The 18,511-nt window shown below is 38.9% G+C and overlaps 1 protein-coding gene across 6 annotated transcripts in view; it reads right to left on the reverse strand.

Moving 5' to 3' along the window:
• PPP1R9A (protein phosphatase 1 regulatory subunit 9A) overlaps nucleotides 1-18,511 on the reverse strand; it is a 199,000-nt gene that overhangs the window by 29,371 nt on the left and 151,118 nt on the right. For 4 of the 6 annotated variants that reach the window (XM_089533205.1, XM_089533202.1, XM_089533200.1 and 1 more), the window contains 4 exons: nucleotides 17,285-17,381; nucleotides 16,850-17,021; nucleotides 2,595-2,752; nucleotides 1,829-2,120 (listed from right to left, as the gene is read on the reverse strand). In XM_089533205.1, coding sequence (XP_089389331.1) covers nucleotides 1,829-2,120; nucleotides 2,595-2,752; nucleotides 16,850-17,021; nucleotides 17,285-17,381 — 719 coding nt within the window. The remainder of the gene's footprint in view (nucleotides 1-1,828; nucleotides 2,121-2,594; nucleotides 2,753-16,849; nucleotides 17,022-17,284; nucleotides 17,382-18,511) is intronic. The other 2 variants (XM_089533204.1, XM_089533203.1) reach the window with 1 other exon arrangement.

The following is an 18,511-nucleotide window of genomic DNA, read 5'->3' on the forward strand; positions in this document are numbered from 1 at the left end:
AACAGGTAAAAATAAAAATTAAACAGAAAATAAGTCCTCCGTATTTCTCCATTCTCTAATCTTTGTAAATTACATATTGGTTTTTCGATCTGCTTGTTCTATTTCCTGTGCCTCTTTCCTTAGATCTCTGAAGATTGCCTTGCCATGTCCTGCTGTTGTTCCTTATTTGCCTACCTTTACCTGTTATATCAGTCCTGTTAGCAACATCTGTCAGGTCAAGGTCTTATGTAAACCATTCATCTTCTTTCGGTAAACATCTGTGCTAAAATAAAGCTTGTATACTTTGGAACTCAAACTTCTGTCAGTGCTGTTTTCTACTATGCATAATCTATTATGTATGTGCCATTCCTCCAGTATAGATGCAAGTTTGCATGCATGGATGAAGAAAGAAATGGGAAAAAGTCTTGAGAACATATAGTCACTGGTGCATTTCATATATTATAGGGCGGGGGGGGGGGGCGGAGAAATAAGAAAACTTGGCTAATGATAAATTAACTTCTATGTTCAAGTAGAGTCATCATGCCTTTAAACAGAAACACTGTAGAAAAGTACTTATTATAATAAATATTTTTGTCTTGAAAGAAAATGTTCTCCTTTGAATCTGATATGTTAATTAGTATCTGCCTTTGAACTAATGGTGGTGGAACAAAACTCAATGCAAAAATCATAGAACTTGCTATTGATTCAACACTGTGTTGTTTGAGTATGGTCATTGAGAGCATAGAATCATAGAATCATAGAGCTGGAAGAGACCGCACGGGTCATCCAGTCCAACCCCCTGCCATGCAATTATGTTTAGTTCAAAATTTATTATGATTTATTTGGAAAATACTGAATGAGAGATGCAAATGAGTAAGAGTAACTGCATAAAAAAGTAGAAACTTTTGCCTTGACACACTGAAACACTGATTCATTTCCATTCTACGCATGGGGTGGAGGCAATAACTAACTGGATTTTTTGCCCACAGTACTCATTTTGCCTGGATTAGGTCTATCTTTATGCTCTGGCACCCAGTTCGGAAATACCCAGAAATTTGTCTAAATTGCCCAACTCTGGTGGAAATGTCCACTTAGTGTGTTATGTAAAGCAGGGCTCTGAATTTAGGAAGAAACCCAAGGAAGCTCTCCTGAATTTAAATTTTGTGTCCTTGATTCAATGGAATGATTAGCCTTATCCAGTCATTCACAGATTCACAGATCTTCATTATCATTCTCTTCATATGGACACAGACAGACAGACAGACAGACAGACAGACAGACAGACAGACAGACAGACAGAAACACGCACATACTCAAAGTCTTAAGAGGGGAGCTTCCATTCTCCAGAACCCTGTAAAAACAACATTTCTGATCATGCAGAAAGCATGCAAGAACAGAAGAGGCTCCCCTTGTCAGACTACTACTCTCCTCATTAAGATTACAAGGATGAGGGGAGTGGTGTTAGCTTTCTCCCTCTGTTCACACATTTATTTCAACTTCTCTTTCAACACCTGAACAGAAATATTATAAATTTGGAATCCTGGAAATTATTAATTTAAAACTTCAGATCTCAGAACAATTGAGTCATTCCAAGTATCATTTTTGCTTTTTTCTAATAGGGCTGAGAAAAAACAAAGACTGAAAAGTAATTTTAAAACACAGAACAACAACTGAACCCCTCTCAGATGCACACCACACCTGATTGTTTGGCTTTGAAAATGTATCATTTATTTATTTATTTATTTTTGCATGGGCCCTTCAGCAGGTAGTTGCTTAATCTGAAATAACATGAGAACTAAGGACACACAGGGAAAAAATTGCTTAGCAACATGTACATCTACAGTTATACCTTCATGATGGAAGAGACTCCTGCTTGTTGGATGGTGCACAGGTGATGCTTCGTAGCTCTGGCAGGATTTTGAAGGAGAGGAGAGTGGAGTGCCTCCATGGGAACATACAAAACTCATGTCCTGCTGTTCTTCATCCTGGTTTCCAGTTATGTTGTCAAATGCAAATGTTGCACTGCTAGCCACAGGGGAAAGGGAGGAAGCACCAGAATCTGATGCTGGTGAGGATGTTCTCACACACATGGGCAGTTGTGATTTTGTAATATGCATGGGACTACCATAACTGTACGGCGGCTGTTGATAATAAAAGATTATTAAGCAGATTACGGCATTCAGAAACCAATGAGAGCAACTTAGCTTGAATGTACCATCCTTTTTTTTAAAGCATCCATTTTACACTGTAAACATTTTATTTTAACGACTTTCCATTTTACCAATTTTTTTTGGCAGGATCTGCATTTTAATCAGTTCAAGTTCTTAATAAATTACCTGCTAGACACAAGTTTTGTTTTCTCTGATGGAATAGTGGGAGAAATGTAATGAAAGACAGCACATTGCCACACTCATAAAATTAAATAAGAAATCTTGGGAGGGCTGCAAGAAAACAGATGGTTTACCTTTGAAGGGGGAAAAAGGGTGAATGTTTCTTCATTATAAATGTCATCACATATGAGTAAATATGATCTAACAAAAATGAATTCATAGAAGTAATAAAGGCTGGGCAAAGATAACAACTCATGGAAAAAATGAAGAACAAAAATAAGTCACCTTTCTTTCAAGGCTGTCTTCTCCATCTGTGGAACTGATGCTGTCATAGAGTCTTGTTCTAGTTGGTCTTGACCTTTTGTTCTTTACTGAAAGCTGAACACGAGTTTTCAATGCTTTAGAGTCCAACCTTTCTGTCTCAGGGACTGCTTCATTAAAATCTGTAGTGAGGAAAAAAAACCCACTAAATATGTTTAAGTGTCCAATAGTCAAGGATATGATAGACATTTCTATACACTCAAGCTTTATTTAGATGCACAGTAAGTGAGATGCCATGCACTTTTGCACTAAAATGATTGTATAGATGGAATCATTTGCCTTTATGCTATTATCAAACTGTCTTACAAGCCTTGAGAGATATCAGAAAAAATGGAAACCCCAGGATGCCATATATTAAAGTCAAAGAAAAAAACAACCACTTTGAAATTTCACATGTTGACTCTGAACAGTTTTGTTCAATCACTGGGCAGAATAGAGGAATTTAAACATAGCTATCTTGCCATTGTCATTTTGTGCTCATCCTATCTGACCAAAAGTCTTGGTAATTCTGTGCTTGGAGTGCAGGGTTCAGTGCAGTTGTTCACCCCTGCATCCAGTCATGCCTCAAACATACTGGGGTTTATTGTTTTGTTTGATGTTCAGTGTGGCTGGGATTTCCTCCCTCCCCAGAAAAGTACTGAAAGGAGGCAAGAAAGGGCACACCCCCATTCATGCCATCATAAAGTGGGAAACTCCCAGACATTAACTGAAGAGTCAAGACAAGGAAGTCAGATCAAGGATTTACTCCTGACTGCCCCAGAAACTCATGTGGGGGCAGGTTTCAAAAGAACTCCCCTCTGCTCCGTGTGCAAAAAGTTATGGCTGGACCCATAAAGGCACCTCTTTAGATTAGGACAGGAGGAATGTCAAGTGGACATTTAAAAAAAACCCTTGGTCAGTAGAGCAAACTAGGCCAAAATCTGGGGCTTTTGTTCAGTCTAGATGAGTCCTTTGGTTAGCTCAGTGTATTTCAAAATGAAAGTTAGAGCTAAGAGCAGCCTCCCCTAACCAAGTCTATCTAATATCCACCTATCTATTTATCAAGAAAAATATTTCCAACCCACTTTATACCAATCAATTTAAGAGTGGGACACAGTCAGTCAAACTCACCTATGGTCACTAGGACACAAAGGCTTAGGTAAACAGATATCAACTTCCTGCTTCAATTAAACTATTGCTGGTGTCAGCTAGCCCTCCAGAGAAAGGGATGCCATAACTGGGTTCCCTTTCAAAATTCTGGACTAAAATGCCAGCATGTTTTAGCTACCAAACCCAATGGTTGATGGGAATTGCAGTCCAAATAATTCAGAGCACAATAGCTTAGAGAAGGATAGTGGTTATGATTTATGTTCAAAGAAATTCTGTACTTGGTTCTGATTGCCAAAACTATATCGTTTCAAAACTTTTAGTACCATACCAGGCACACTTATATCTATAGCTGATGTAATGGACAGATCAGAGGCAAAATGATCCATTATGTATTCCTCTACATTGCCATTATGGGGCCAAACAGGTAAGGAATTCCAGCGTTGCATTTGGAAAACTATGCCATACTTTGATTTTGTTCTGATCAACTCAAGGCAGAATTTGCAATTTCACTTTAAATATTCATTTAGAAGCTACTCATGTTATTTAGTTACCTTAGATACTTTTTATTGTGGTTATTATCATTGTATTTGTTTATTTGTTTTCATGGGGAGAGTACAGTCATCTTCAGCATTTTCTGTCATTTATCATTTGCTCGATCTTCTAGAATTGTGCAGTTTTTTGTAAAACATATTGGTAAATCAACCACTTTGTACTTGCTGCATGCTGATACAACAGTGAACAGCACTTCATTCAAAATTAATCTATCGGTCTAGATTTTGACAGATAACATGCTGGGCTAAATAAGTTGTTTGACAAACATTTGAACCAAGAAAGAGTGGAGGTTATCAGAAGACTAAATTATTCATGAAACACACAAGATTAAATATGTAATACAAGTGCAATGTGATGCTGATCGCTCCTCTCAGCATAGAAACTCCTTAATTAACTTCAGCCTTGAAATAGTGTATATTAATAAGGAAGATATACATTGGTAAAGGATCAGGATCTGTGTAAGGCCACCACATCAAAACAGATTTGTGGTTGATTATGATGATTCAAAGCCACTGGTACAAATGATGATTTGTTGGTGATAAATGAATATAGCAGATGTATAACAGCAGAGAACAGCTCATGTGGCCCTGTTTCTACCCTGGCTAATCATTGGAGTAACTCTTAACTATTAGTATCTTACAGGTATACAGCTACTTGGGCGGAGGGATTAGGGTATATTGCCCCTCCAAGTAAGAATTCTGGCCCTCCCTCATGAAATTTTCCTTTATTCCCAAATTTGTAGCATTGAGGTAACTCAGAGGTTCAGCTCAACATTTAGAAATAGAGTTTAGGCATCTCAAGAAAAGCGGTCAGCAAAGTTACCAAGGGAATGGAAACACAGCAATTGCAAGAGTTCTAGGTGCAAGTGACTTTCACTCTGCAATGCATGAAATTTGGGGGCTGAAGGAAAATTTCATTTGGGAAAAGAATTCTTATTTGGAGGGCCTCATCTTGTTCCCCCATAGCTATACTTCTGGTGTCTGAGTATAGTTCCTCTCCTTTTGCCACTTTCCTTCCTTTTTGTTATGTGTCTTTTAGATTATCAGCCTGATGCAGGGTCTGCATAAACTGTTCTAAGAATGCTTGCAGCTGAACACAGGTAAGAAATGGACAAACTAAATAAAACAATAAACAGGTTTTCTTTCTGATAGCAGAGAACAGATTGACTCTGTACTTTTTACTTGTCTTAAGTGTGCTGGTGCATCCCCATAGTTATTAACTTGGGAACAGTGCAAACTATTTTAATATGTGTAAAACAAAACTGAAGCTGGATTTTTAGTTCGGTCTAAATGTGGAACATGTAACTGTTTAAAATCCCTCAGGTTCCATTTGGTCTACATGTGACTATTATTTTTAAATGCGTAACATTTTTCATGACTGCACTGTGTATTATAAAGACACAGAAATATAAACGAAAGAAGTGCTCATCCCAGTCTGGATTTAAAGAATGCTCCCCTCCCGCCATTCCAGTCTTGGGTGGGACCAAAGAAAAAAGGGTGGAAACAAAAATGCCAGCATATTTCAGTTTGTATCTCTTAATGCTAATAACAAAGTCTAGGAAACGCTTTTGGAATGCTAAAAAATAAACCCCAAACAAACAAAAGCCACAACCAAACTGGGGCCCCTATACACGATTAGAGTGCCTGTTTCCTGCCTACCGAAGCAATGAAAGGGAATCAAACCATGATAGGATGTTTTCCACCTCCATTACCAGAAAAGCTGCGATTCCTCTCTAATTCTGTGGCTACATCCTATAGAATTCTTGGATCTGTAGTTTCGTGAGACAGTAGAGCTCTTTGACTAAGAATTCTGAATACTCTTATCTAAACTGCAGTTCCTGTACTTCCATAGGATGGCAACATGGCAAGTAAAGTGGAGTCATAGTGCTACAGCTGAGTAGCGAGAGAGGTTTTCTATAAACCATCACAAACAGTGATGCCACTGGGAAAGGGGCATGGACATCTGAGGAAGAGTTAATTTGGGACCCAATGAAAAGTGGATTTAGTCCCATGTGCCCCATCCCTTTTCTGTTGGGTTTTTATTACATAATATAATTTGCCCCCTCAAAATATTTATTTATAAATGGACTAGATCTTTTAGTCCCATGGAAATCTCTTGAGACAAAATTAGTCATGATTAATTTAAATCATATTGATTTCAGTAGGATCAAAGCATGAATTAATTGGAACCCAAACCATTATTAATAACGATCAAACTGGGTTTGATAAGAAACATTAGCTTTTTCCTGATGTGCAAACAATGACCCTAATGGCACAATCCTATGAATGCTTACTTACAATGTTTGTTGAGTACAGGATGGCTATTTATTAAGCATGCATAGGATTTCAATCTATATCTTCAATAGTCAGATTCATTGTTGGTTTTTACACCATGAGTTCTGTGTGCTGTGGACACTGTGACCCCCATGCCTTGTTGAAAGTATGATGGTCGTGGAGCAGATCGTAACATTGTTACAATTGGGTTATTATTTTGGTTTCTCCAAGGTTTAAAACAACTTCAACCAATCGAGTTGCCTCCAGATGTGTTTAAATAAATTTTAACTCATCTAGTACCTCCTGTTGTGCTTGGACTAAAACTCCTATAAAGTCATGCTGGATGAGGAAGATGAGAAATGCCATCTAACACACAGGGAGGGTACCAGGATGGGGAAAGGTGATCTGGATCCAACTGCATATGGGTGTGAAAAACTGCCGTGAAAAAATCTTGGTCTCTTGAATCTACTGTTCAGGCTCTGAATGCACATCTTTCCCATGGAAACAAGTATTTGTTCTGATCCTTTACTGACATTTGTCATTGCAAATAATATCAGTCCACCCCCACATCCATGTAATGGAGGATATGGAGACAGCCTTTTTGTAGAGACTGAGGGGGAGGTACTGAAGTTTTCATCTTGCTATTTTTAATAGGCATATGGAAAAACACTGAAAAGGACCAGAAAAAAGAATGAAAGAAAGAAAATTACTACTGAGGGGGAAAGCAGTTTATAAACTGGCAAAACAATTGAAATGACAAAGAGAAATGGGAGATGGAGTGGTGATATATTCCATTGTAAAGTCAGGAGAACTCCCAAGCATGTGCGTACTTGTGATATTCACTGGCAACCTGACAGCAAAACACACATAAAAACTGATTTTCTTGGGATAGGAATCAGTTTACCTACAACGTGCTTTATGGCCATGGTTCAGAATAGACTCCCCGTGCCTCCTATCTAGAGGTTTAACAAATCATTCACAAAACTACTAGTCGCACAAATTGAGCGTGTTTCATTTGGCACTTCATTGTTCAAGTGCCAGTGAACAGTGAACAACGGGCACATTGGGATGACACTACCTGGATGAGTTAGTGATAGATGTACATTTGCCATGGCTAAAGTCAGACCCAGGATGAGTTACTTTTCTCAGAGTACAACCCTTCTGGACGTTGTAATCAAATTCTAGTGAAATCGTAAATACTGGGAAGACAGATCAACTAGTTAATCCATGTATGTTAGAATGTGCTTTGGTTCTTTTATAGCAGGTAACTTAAGTAAGTGTAAGACGGCTCAAGATTTCAGACCATCTGTCTTGTTTAGAACATTAATGTCAGGGGAAAGAATGTACTAGAAGGGTCAGTAACTGCATCCTTGTGTCAGTTTGTTACAGTCTATCCACAAAAAGAGAACGATAGTGGCAGCTGAAAAAAGAAGAGAAAGTAGTATTATGGATAGTTGTCAGCTTAATAACAGAGCACAATAGGCTTACATTCAGTGTCAGAAAACTAGGAATTTAAATGGGCTTTACAATTGTTGCTTTGTTTAGGAATCTTCAAAGCAGCAAAGGATGTACTGTAGTTGAGAAGGGTTGTGGCATCTCCGGATGGAATTTTCAGAATTCTTAACAAACTGCAACTCTCAGGATCCCTTGAAAGACTCCATGATAGGCAAAATTGTTTGTTGTTGTTAAATGCCTTCAAGTTAGTTCCAACTCATGGTGACCCTGTGGATGACACACATCCTTCACTGCTGCTTGGATCCTGCAAACCTATGCCTGTAACTCCCCCAATTGAGTTTTCCCCTCCTTCTTCTGTATTTTGCTTTGGTCACCTGGAATAGCGTGTCCATTCTGGGCACCACAATTCAAAAAGGATGTTGAGAAACTGGAGTGTATCCAAAGGGGGGCAACTGAAATGGTGAAGGGTCTGGAAACCATGCCCTATGAGGAATGACTTAGCAAACTGGTTAAGAGCTGATACGATAGCTGTTTAAATATTTGATGGGATGTCATATTGAGGTGGGAGCAAGCTTGTTTTCTGTTGCTCCAGAGAACAGGACCTGGAACAATGGATGCAAGCTACAGAAAAAAGAGATTCTACCTAAACATTAGGAGGAACTTCCTGACAGTAAGGGCTGTTCGATAGAGGAACACACTTCTTCGGAGAGTGGTGGAGTCTCCTTCCTTGGAGGTCTTTAAACAGAGGCTGGATGGCCATCTGTTGGGGGTGCTTTGATTGAGAGTTCCTGCATGGCAGAGGCTTGGACCAGATGGCCCTTGTGGTCTCTTCCAACTCTATGATTCTATTATCCTCTACCTTTCCTAGCATTATTGTTTCTTCTAGTGATCTGTGCCTTCTCATTATATGGTCAAAGTCTCGGCTTCCAAGGAGAACTCTCGTTTGATCTGTTCAAGGATCCAATTGTTTGCCATTTTGGCTGTCCACGGTATCCTAAGCACTTTTCTTTAGCACCACACCTTGAATGAATTGATTTTCTCTCTGTCTGCTTCCTTTACTGCCCAGGTCTCATAATCATACATTGTGATGGGAAATACATATTAGGGCCAAAGGAAACATATTGTTAACTGCATGTTGCAAAGAGCAGAAGGAGAAGGAAGAGATAATACTGGAGAGTGAGGGGGTGATAGTCAGCTCCCTCAAGCTGTACTTTTGCTGATGGAATCTTTCTTCCCAGGACTAATAAAAGGTTCAGGAAAGGATTGTGCATGATTCTGGATTGGGGCCCTTTCACCTTACACCATTAAATTTATATTGCCTCTTCCTTTCAAGTGATTTCAGTATGACTTACTTGCTTTCCCTGCTCCTCTGTTTTTCACTCCCACAGTAACCCTATGAGCTTGGTCAGGCTGAGAGAAGGTGTGACTGTCCCTACGTCACCCAGTGAGTTTCAAGCCTTGGTGTGGATTAGAATCTGGGAAGCTTTCACACTACACAGTTATAGTACTGTAATTCCAATTTTCCACAATTCATTGTTCCATCTGAGGGATTCCTGAGATTTGCAATTTATCTAGATTTATTTCTAAGTCTGTTCTAGGAAGTTAGTATGGCGTAGAGGTTTGAGCACTGGACTAAGATTCTGGAGAACAGGGTTGAACCTCTGCTCAGTCACAGAAACCTACTGGCAGGGACATAGCCAGGATTTTAGGAAGGGGGGGTCCAGACTAAGTGCCACTATTATATTGGGGCTTGGGTGTGGTGACGCAGCAGCACGCACCATTCATTTTTCTAACGGAAGGGGGGGTCCGGACCCCAAGAACTCCCCCCCTGGCTACGTCCCTGCTACTGGGTAACCTCAGGTGAATCACACTCTCTCAGCCTCAGAGAAAGGTAAAGGGAAACCTATTCTGAACAAATCTTGCCAAGAAATCCCCGTGATAGGTTCACCTCAGCGTTGACATAAGTCAGGAACAACTTGAAGGCACACAATAAAAACAACAACAACTTCCCCTATAACACAGCTCTAGTGCCTCAGCAAACCAAAAGCCTCAGAATGCAGCCAGGGCAGTTGAAGTGGAATCATAGTGTTATAATTGTTCAGTGTGAAAGGGTTCTAAGGTTATTGTATGATGGAAATGGTTAACCCCTTTATACACAGCAGTCCGAGTCCCAATCACACACTATCCCCACATTCAGCTGCAATTACACTTTGAAAGCAAGAGACAATAATAGCAGTCAGAAAATCCATCTTATATCTGTTTCAGCCCTCATTCTCTAATGTAAATGCACCCTCATAGGAGGTCACCAAAACCAGGCTTCCATAGCTATTGTATTTTTGCTCATGTTAAAAAAAAAATGAAGGAGGAGAATGTGATCTCTAGCTGAAGATGAAGTAAATAAAGCCAATAAATAACCGGAGGCAAGAGATGAGGGTCACAATACAGCACAATCGTGGTTTCAATAAGTTCAGCTGCGACTTTTGCCAGGGGTTGTGCAACCTGACTCAGTCTGTACCCTTTGTCACTATGGTTACCTAAGTCCAAAAGATCTTCATGAGGTGTTTGAAACAATAATAGCCTTAATACCTCACAAAGAGTTCTTAGAGAGGATTTCAATTTAAAAGGAGGGGCAGGAGAGCATTAACTCCTGAAGACAATTATGTTGGGGCAATTATTTATAGTCAAAGAGGATTCAAGAACAAAGGCAGTAAGTTAAATCAGTATTAATTTATTTTGCAAAGTGCATACTTCACTTCAATCAATATGAAGAGAACAGCAGCAAAACAGGAAGCGACAGACATATAACCCACATCGTAAGAGGAGATCTGTGCATGCTAATATCCCAGAGGAATATTCTGCATAGAAACTGGCACACAACCCATTCCAACTGCTCTTTACCTTCAAGTTGAAAAAGCAGTTTGGGGAACATTACTTGTACAGAAGTACAAAGGTAACTGTATATATGGTGTGCATGAATACACACATACAAGACATGCACACATATGTACGCAGACCACACAACATGTTTGCTTTTGAACTGCTCTGATACCAAGTTGGAAACATGATTTTTTAAATACAAGCGATCTTAGAGAGGTTTTGAGAAGCAGCATCAAAACAAATCTACACCCAGAAATGCTGTGAAAAACTGAGCATGCATTATCTCATTTGGGTTACTCTTGCGTTGTTTTGTGCCTTCATGTCCTTTCTGACCTACAGTGACCCTTCATGGTCTTCTTGGCAAGATTTGTTCAGAGATGGCTTGCCTTTGCCTTCCCTGAGGCTAAGAGAGTGTGACTTACCTAAGGTCACCCAATGAATTTATATGGCTGAGCAGGGATTCAAATCCTGGTCTCCAAAGTTGTAGTCCAACACTCAAACCACTACACCGTGCTGGCTCCTCTTTTGGATTGTAGCCTGAACTAATTCTCTTGCTTCTACCTTCTATCTTAATTCCTACAGTTTATTTTGCACTGATCATACTAAAAGATATGTGTTGAACAGAAGTAACAAAAGAGAAAGCTTTACAATGAATTAGCTGCTTGAATCCCAGTTTTAGGTAAAGGCTGAGGTATAAAGATGATGATGGGATGGAAAGAGGAGGAGGAGGAGGAAGAAGATGAAATAGTAGTAGGGAGCCCTGGTGGCGCAGTGGTTAAATGCCTGTACTGCAGCCATTCACTCAAAACCACAAGGTTGCGAGTTCAAGACCAGAAAAAGGGCCCAAGCTTGACTCAGGCTTGCATCCTTCCGAGGTCGCTAAAATGAGTACCCAGACTGTTGGGGGCAAATTAGCTTACATGCTAATTAGCTTACTTGCTGTTCACCACTATGATCTTTGGAATAGCAGTATATAAATAAAACAAATTATTATTAGTAGTAGTAGTAGTCGCTGTTGTTAAGAGGAACTGAAATTCAGAACTATGGAATTAACAATAAAACTGTTTTAAGAATTCATTTCCTCTTTTTTTCAGTCTTCAGCTTCTTTCTGTTCACTGCTGCCTCTCTCCTTTCCTTTCCCCTGGCCCCTGCCACATCACTCCTGTCATTTAAAAAGTACACTTGTGTGTATAGTGCATTAACGAAACAAACAGCTGCTTTATGAAACAAACATAGCAATGCTTTCAAGCCAGCAGGTTATGAACACAGGATTACTTGACTCATAGTATGTATGTTGCCTAAGTATCTCTAAAATGATACCAGACAAAGGGGGAAATGGCAGCTGTACATTGTCAGAAGGGGAACTGGAGTTAACAGCAGTGTCCAGTCCACTAGCTGATGGACATGACTAAACACAATCCACAGAAGATTTCTTCCTCAAGAATTCACATTTCAACAACAACAAAAAACCCCTTTGTATCTATGGAAGGGACTCTGGATAGCAAAGATATTTCAAGAGAAGTACAGTAATTAATTGGTGCCCACATTTAGTCCTTCAGGTCTTGGAGAAGCTAAAACACTGGATACCACTGGGATGACACCCAACTAGTTTTGAGTCAGCCTGATTCCTTTTCTATGTGTTTTTATTAAGATTTTAAACACAGTACAGTATTGTTCCATTCTCCTCTAGTTTGTGGACATTTTTTTTCAACGTTCAGGTATGGAAATATATAAAGCGTATGTAAATTATTACTAGCTGGAAGGAGTGGCAAATTAAGTATCCACACCAGTTCTTAGCTCCTCAGTCTAGACAAAGCAACTTCTAACAACATTGTCACAAATTGTGCCTGAGGGCAACTGAGTACAGAACCAAACTGTTACTGAAGTTAAACAAAAAATCTTATTTTCCCACCCTTCCCTTATCAATTTAATATGTTGATTTACTGTTCTTCAACATAAATCAACCATCCTAGCCTGCCTTAATGCATACTAGCCAAAAGTGGCACAACAACAATCGCTGCTATATTCATAAATGAAATATTTATTACTTCTAGATCCAAAGGGGTGATTTAAAAAAATAGAAAAAGATTTTGCTTCTAAAGTATGCAGCTAACAATCCTGGGGTCCATAAAATGATTTTTAACAAGACTAAAATTAAAAAAAATACTTCAGAAGACATGCAAGGAATCCTTAAAAAGGACAGACTGAGTCAGAAACATCAACATTAGAGCTTTACAGGTAATATATACTAACCATACTTTTCTTCACTAGCCAAACTGATGCAAATAACCACAACATAAATACATCTGTTAATACCAACTAGAGAAGGACCACTAAATCAACGGAACATATACAAGAGTTGATTTACCCAGTTCCCATTGACTCAAGGTTCATTTGAGTCTAACCATGAAAATACAAAATGGGCTAAAATCCCAAGTTTGCATTCAAAATAAACATAATAAAAATAAATATGTACTTTATTAAAACAAAACAAATTTTGCTTGCGAAATCTAGGATATGCCCAATGTACCATTTGTGATATATTATTATCTATAGTTAAGGTGAAATTTCTTCTTGGTATTTCAACACTGCATTGTTTCTATTATAAGATTTTTTAAAACGTTGTATACGAAGGCATTTTTCCTTTTGTTTGCTAATATTTCTGGGACACATAGGTGTACTATTGTAATTGTTCAACCTATGGAACACTATAATGTAGATTTTAATATGCTATACCACACCATACAGTTTAATGTTGGCACATTTAGGAATAGATGAAACGGTCATACTGGAAGGTGCTTGCAAAACTACTTTTGAAAGTCATATGAGCACAGGCATGTAAAAATATCCTGAATAAACTGGAGCACTGACTAATGAGCCACACTGCTTAATCTGTTCTGCTTTACAGGAATATTGATGGACAGCAGCAGTTAACAGCCACATAAGCTGTTTCTCCTGAGCACCAGGCTTTCCCCTTCCTTGGATGACAAGGGTTCTGTGTGCTCCATTACATGTCTTGAATCACTACAATGGCCTGCTCCCCTAGATTTAATAGGGAATGGTATCACATTGCTAGTGTTGTACTAAGGTTCAGTTGCCAGTCTAATAATATATTATATGTATAATGAGCATAGGGTGTGTGTGGTGGATATCACCTTGCCATTTATTTCAGGCAGTGAAATGTCTCAGACTAGCTCTGGACTCAGAAGATTATTTTTAAAAGCAATGTTTTGAACAATAAATGGTTACCAATAGGGGCAGAGGACTCTCCATGTCACACATACCAAATAACACACACACATTATTAAGACTTCACCATGAGACACTTCTTTCCCACTCTGAAATACGAATAAATCATGCATGTATAATGCAGTCCATGATGACCACCACCTTCTCCTATTCCTGTGCTCACACCAGGGTAGGATATCTATTATCACTACCACAAGGCAAAAAACACTGACTTGCAATTTCTAACATAAATCTTCATCAACTGTATCTTCATCAAGCATAGAGGAATTAGACGCTATCTGCTCCTAGTCACACATTTAAGAAGAAATGATTTTTGCAACAGCTGCTTTTCGCCTGGATTGCAAAATGATCTGTCAACTCTGGAAGCACCACAGAATTATAGGGCTAAGAAAATAATCCCTTGCTGTGTGTGGTTATTCCTCAAAAAGCATTTCAGTCAGATAGGTAATCTCCAACTGCTGCTCTATTTTTCAACATCATGGCATATTAGTTGGTTGTCTGTCTGTGAATATATAAAAGGTTTGGCCAAATTTTAGAAAACATATAATTCTTCATGATACCTTTCAATTCAACAAATATCAGAAATGTTAATTAAGGAAAATTTGTGAATGTAACAGGGTCATTTCACTCAATATGTACTCTTGACCTGAAAGATACTGTTTGTATAAGAAAAAACAAGCAGTAACAAACTACTCACACTCCATTTTCAAGGATAGAGTAAGCATGGGCACGTGTCAAGAAGCTGAAGCAAATTATGGTTTCGTAGTATAGGTTGAAGCAATCAAATACAATTGTGCATCATGGCCACATGTGATGGATTTGCTATCATACATTATCACATTACTACTACTGCTATTTTCTTTGTAGAAATGCTTGTTTACAACAGATGACACAGCCTCAGAACCTGGGCCTATAATTAAAAGTCCCATTAAATCAGGAGTGGGTAAAATGCAGCCCATTGGCTATATGCAACCCCAGAGTTGTTTTTATGTCCCTTAGGCATCAAAATGCTTTCTGAAGTATATGATGGGCATTTCAATATCATGTACAATAGCAAGTACATTTCTATACTGCTTATCAGTGCACCTAAGCATTCCATAAGCGGATTACAATGTGTAAACTAACTGCCCCCCAACCAGGCTGAGCCGACACTGGAGCACCTGGCTGGAATTGAACTCACAACCTTGTGACTTGTGAGTGAGTGGTTACAGTACTGGTATTTAACCACTGTGCCACCAGGGCTCCCTTACCACCACATTAGTACCACATTTGGAGGCCCCCCGCGTTAAAAAACAAATTTGCAAATTTTTCCTCAACAACAACAAAAATTTTTTTTTGCTCAAATGCCCTCTGGAGTAGGGGGCATTTCCTCCAGGTCTCCCCCAACTGAACAATATAGGGTTTAGAGAAGCCTTTTTGAAACAGGAAATGACTTCTGCTCACTTTCCTTTATAATAAAGGCCTCTCCTGCACCTAAAGTTGAATGGGCCTTGAGTCCTATTTTGGGTGAAAGACAGGATAGACATTCAATACAGAAAAAAAAAAAAAAAAACAAATGGATTGGTCCAGGTGATAATGCTTCTAGAGGATGTTTGGAGACAACCCCCCTTAAACGAAACAAAAACACTTTTAATTTTTTGCAGAGATGGGCGTAGTGAGTGAGTGTGGCTCCCCAGGTCTCCCAGGGGACTAATGGAGCCCCTTAGCCTTCCATAGCAGCCCATGCCTGCATTAAGAATACTTCCACATTGGCAGCAAGAGTTGAATTCCACAAAGGATAGAAGAATCACAAAATCAGCCGACTGTCACCATAAACTTATGCAGACATTAAACATTACAGCAAAATGAACAGGAACCATTCATCCACCATGCACATCTCCACCCACTGTGAATGGTACAATCGCTCCCGGAGTGATCAGAAATGGTATATTTTGGCTTTGCAATTCACTGAAATATGCCAGATTTTTTTTTCCAGGTTTGTGGGTGGGTGGGTGGGTGGGGGGAAGCATGTTCTTTTTTTTTCTGGTCAAAATCATGTGAAAAGAGCGAACAAGTGCCTTAATTCCTCCTGCTTTATTTCTTCACCTTACCTTACTATCTGAAGATGACATGTGTCCACCTGTGTTTTTTCTCCTGCTATACTTCAGTACCAGAAGGAAGAAAAGGTAAATGGCTAATGAAAGGGGTTAAATGAAACTAACTTACAGGTTATGGGATGGAACTACTGTTGTCATGCATGTATCATTTCTGGTTTTAAAATCACACACACATAGACATATCAATTCTACTTTCATATGACTGTCCAGGTCTGGCCTCCTTATATATAAACTGAACTGAATTATGAATTATGAACTATGAACTGAACTGAATTATGCATGTAAATGATCCTATTTATCAATACATGACACATACAGGTTCATATATCTAAAAAGAAAATTTGTTTCATTTTAGTACACTGAATAAATGATTCATCAAATGCAATTTCTGACTCCCTGCTACACGGAGTAAAAGCAGATATAGGCTATATAAAAGAATCTACATACTTTCTTGACTTCAGTAGTATGATATAAACAGTGCTTGAAAGTACAGGCATGAGAATAGATGAGAAATGACAGCTGGGTCACCACATCATTTATTACATTTCTGAAAACATTTAAGTCACCACAACTATATCACACACAGAACCGCTACAATTATCAGGCTTATCATCTGGATCAAACAAACCTTGACTTAACGCATCCAGGCAGGACACTTGCTTTGTATCAAGGTTTTCCACTGCATCTCCTCTTGAGACTTCCCCAACAGATGTTTGCCTCTCAAATATGTTGTTGTTATTGTTAACTTGGCTCCCATTTTGTTTCAATAATCTGAAGACCTCTGTTTCCAGTTCCCTAATCTAGGAGAAATGTAATCAGCTATTAGCAAAACCTTGTAACCACTCCTTTTCATCAGGACAGCTGACAGAAATATTACCAACTCAAATTTATTTAGTAACATCCACCCATATGTGAGACACAGAGAGCTCCTTAGCACTATTCTTTTCATCATGCAAAATAGCACTTTCCCCCTTTAAAACATTTATAATTTGCCTCTCAATACATTCTAAGAAAACAGCTAACAATACTTTCACATTAAAAGAAAGGGATGAACATTGCTTACACGAGCTTGTAAACCTTGAACTTCTAGAAAGTGGGCTTTTTCAAGATCTTCTATTTTTTTCCTTTCAGCTTCTTGTCGCTTGATGAACTCAAGTTCTCTTAGGGAAAAAATGGTTGGATAGAATAAACTGTCAAATGGCAAAAGGAATCAAAACAATTTGCTAGGGCAGAGTAATTTAACATGTACTCTCCTGAAAAAATGCTAGGTTGATTGAAGATTTTGTACTAATCTGGCAATAATGAACACACAGCAGCAAGAAGTTGAAGAGAGTGGAATAAATATTTTCCCATTAAAATGAACAGGCTAAGGCTACATTGTAAAAGAGATTAATCTGAATTATCTTTGGTTTGCTTTATGAAAATATGTTAATCATTGCAGCTAAAGAGTGAAACTGCATATATGTTAGTTAAAGTACATTATATAACGTAGGTTGAAAGGTCTAATATGTAAATACACATATATAGGTGTGATGATTGTTTCTGACATTACATTTTGAAACAATTTTTCAAATCTCTAACATAATGTTTAATTTTTACTTTCATTTTGGTGGGGCTTTTAAATTTTTATGGGGTATATATTTCTGAAGTTGTAAGTAAAACTATCTGGTAATTATATATATATATATATATATATATATATATATATATAAGTTTTGACCTAAAATGGATGGATCTTTTGTAAGCTTTAAGCACTGGGACCAGGCAATGTAGGTCCCAAACCACTAATTACATGATTCTACCATCTCTCCAAATAAACATAATTCAGTGTGCGTCTACATTGGCCACTTAATCCAGGGCCAGTCCAGAGTATTATGTCCTGGACTGACTCCTGACAGACCGTGGTGGCAGCCACATGCACCGAGTTCAGTCCAGTGTAATTTCACATTGTAGTGCACACAGACAAGCAAAGCAGCTCCCTGCAAGAGCCTGGTGGCACACTATCACTTTTGCTGAACTCAGAATGGGGAGCCCACCATCCTTACCAATCAGTAAGGATGTGATCGCTCTCCTGGCTCCTTGGGGATCACAGTGGAGCCCCATTCTGACCTAAAATAAAAACAACGGTGCACCAGGCAGGCTCTTGAAGAGAGCTGCTTGGCAGTGAAACAGCAGTGAGGCAGCCCAAATCTGTCCTCAGCAGAAGTGGCGGCATGCTGGGCAGGCTTTATAGGGAGCTCCTGCCCACGAGGAAGCAGTGGTGGCAGCTCTGAAAACAGGAAATCCCCTT

Source organism: Sceloporus occidentalis, unplaced genomic scaffold (genome assembly GCF_023333645.1).
Source record: "Sceloporus occidentalis isolate IW3139 unplaced genomic scaffold, rSceOcc1.0.p SCAF_7, whole genome shotgun sequence".
Lineage (NCBI taxonomy): Eukaryota > Metazoa > Chordata > Lepidosauria > Squamata > Phrynosomatidae > Sceloporus > Sceloporus occidentalis.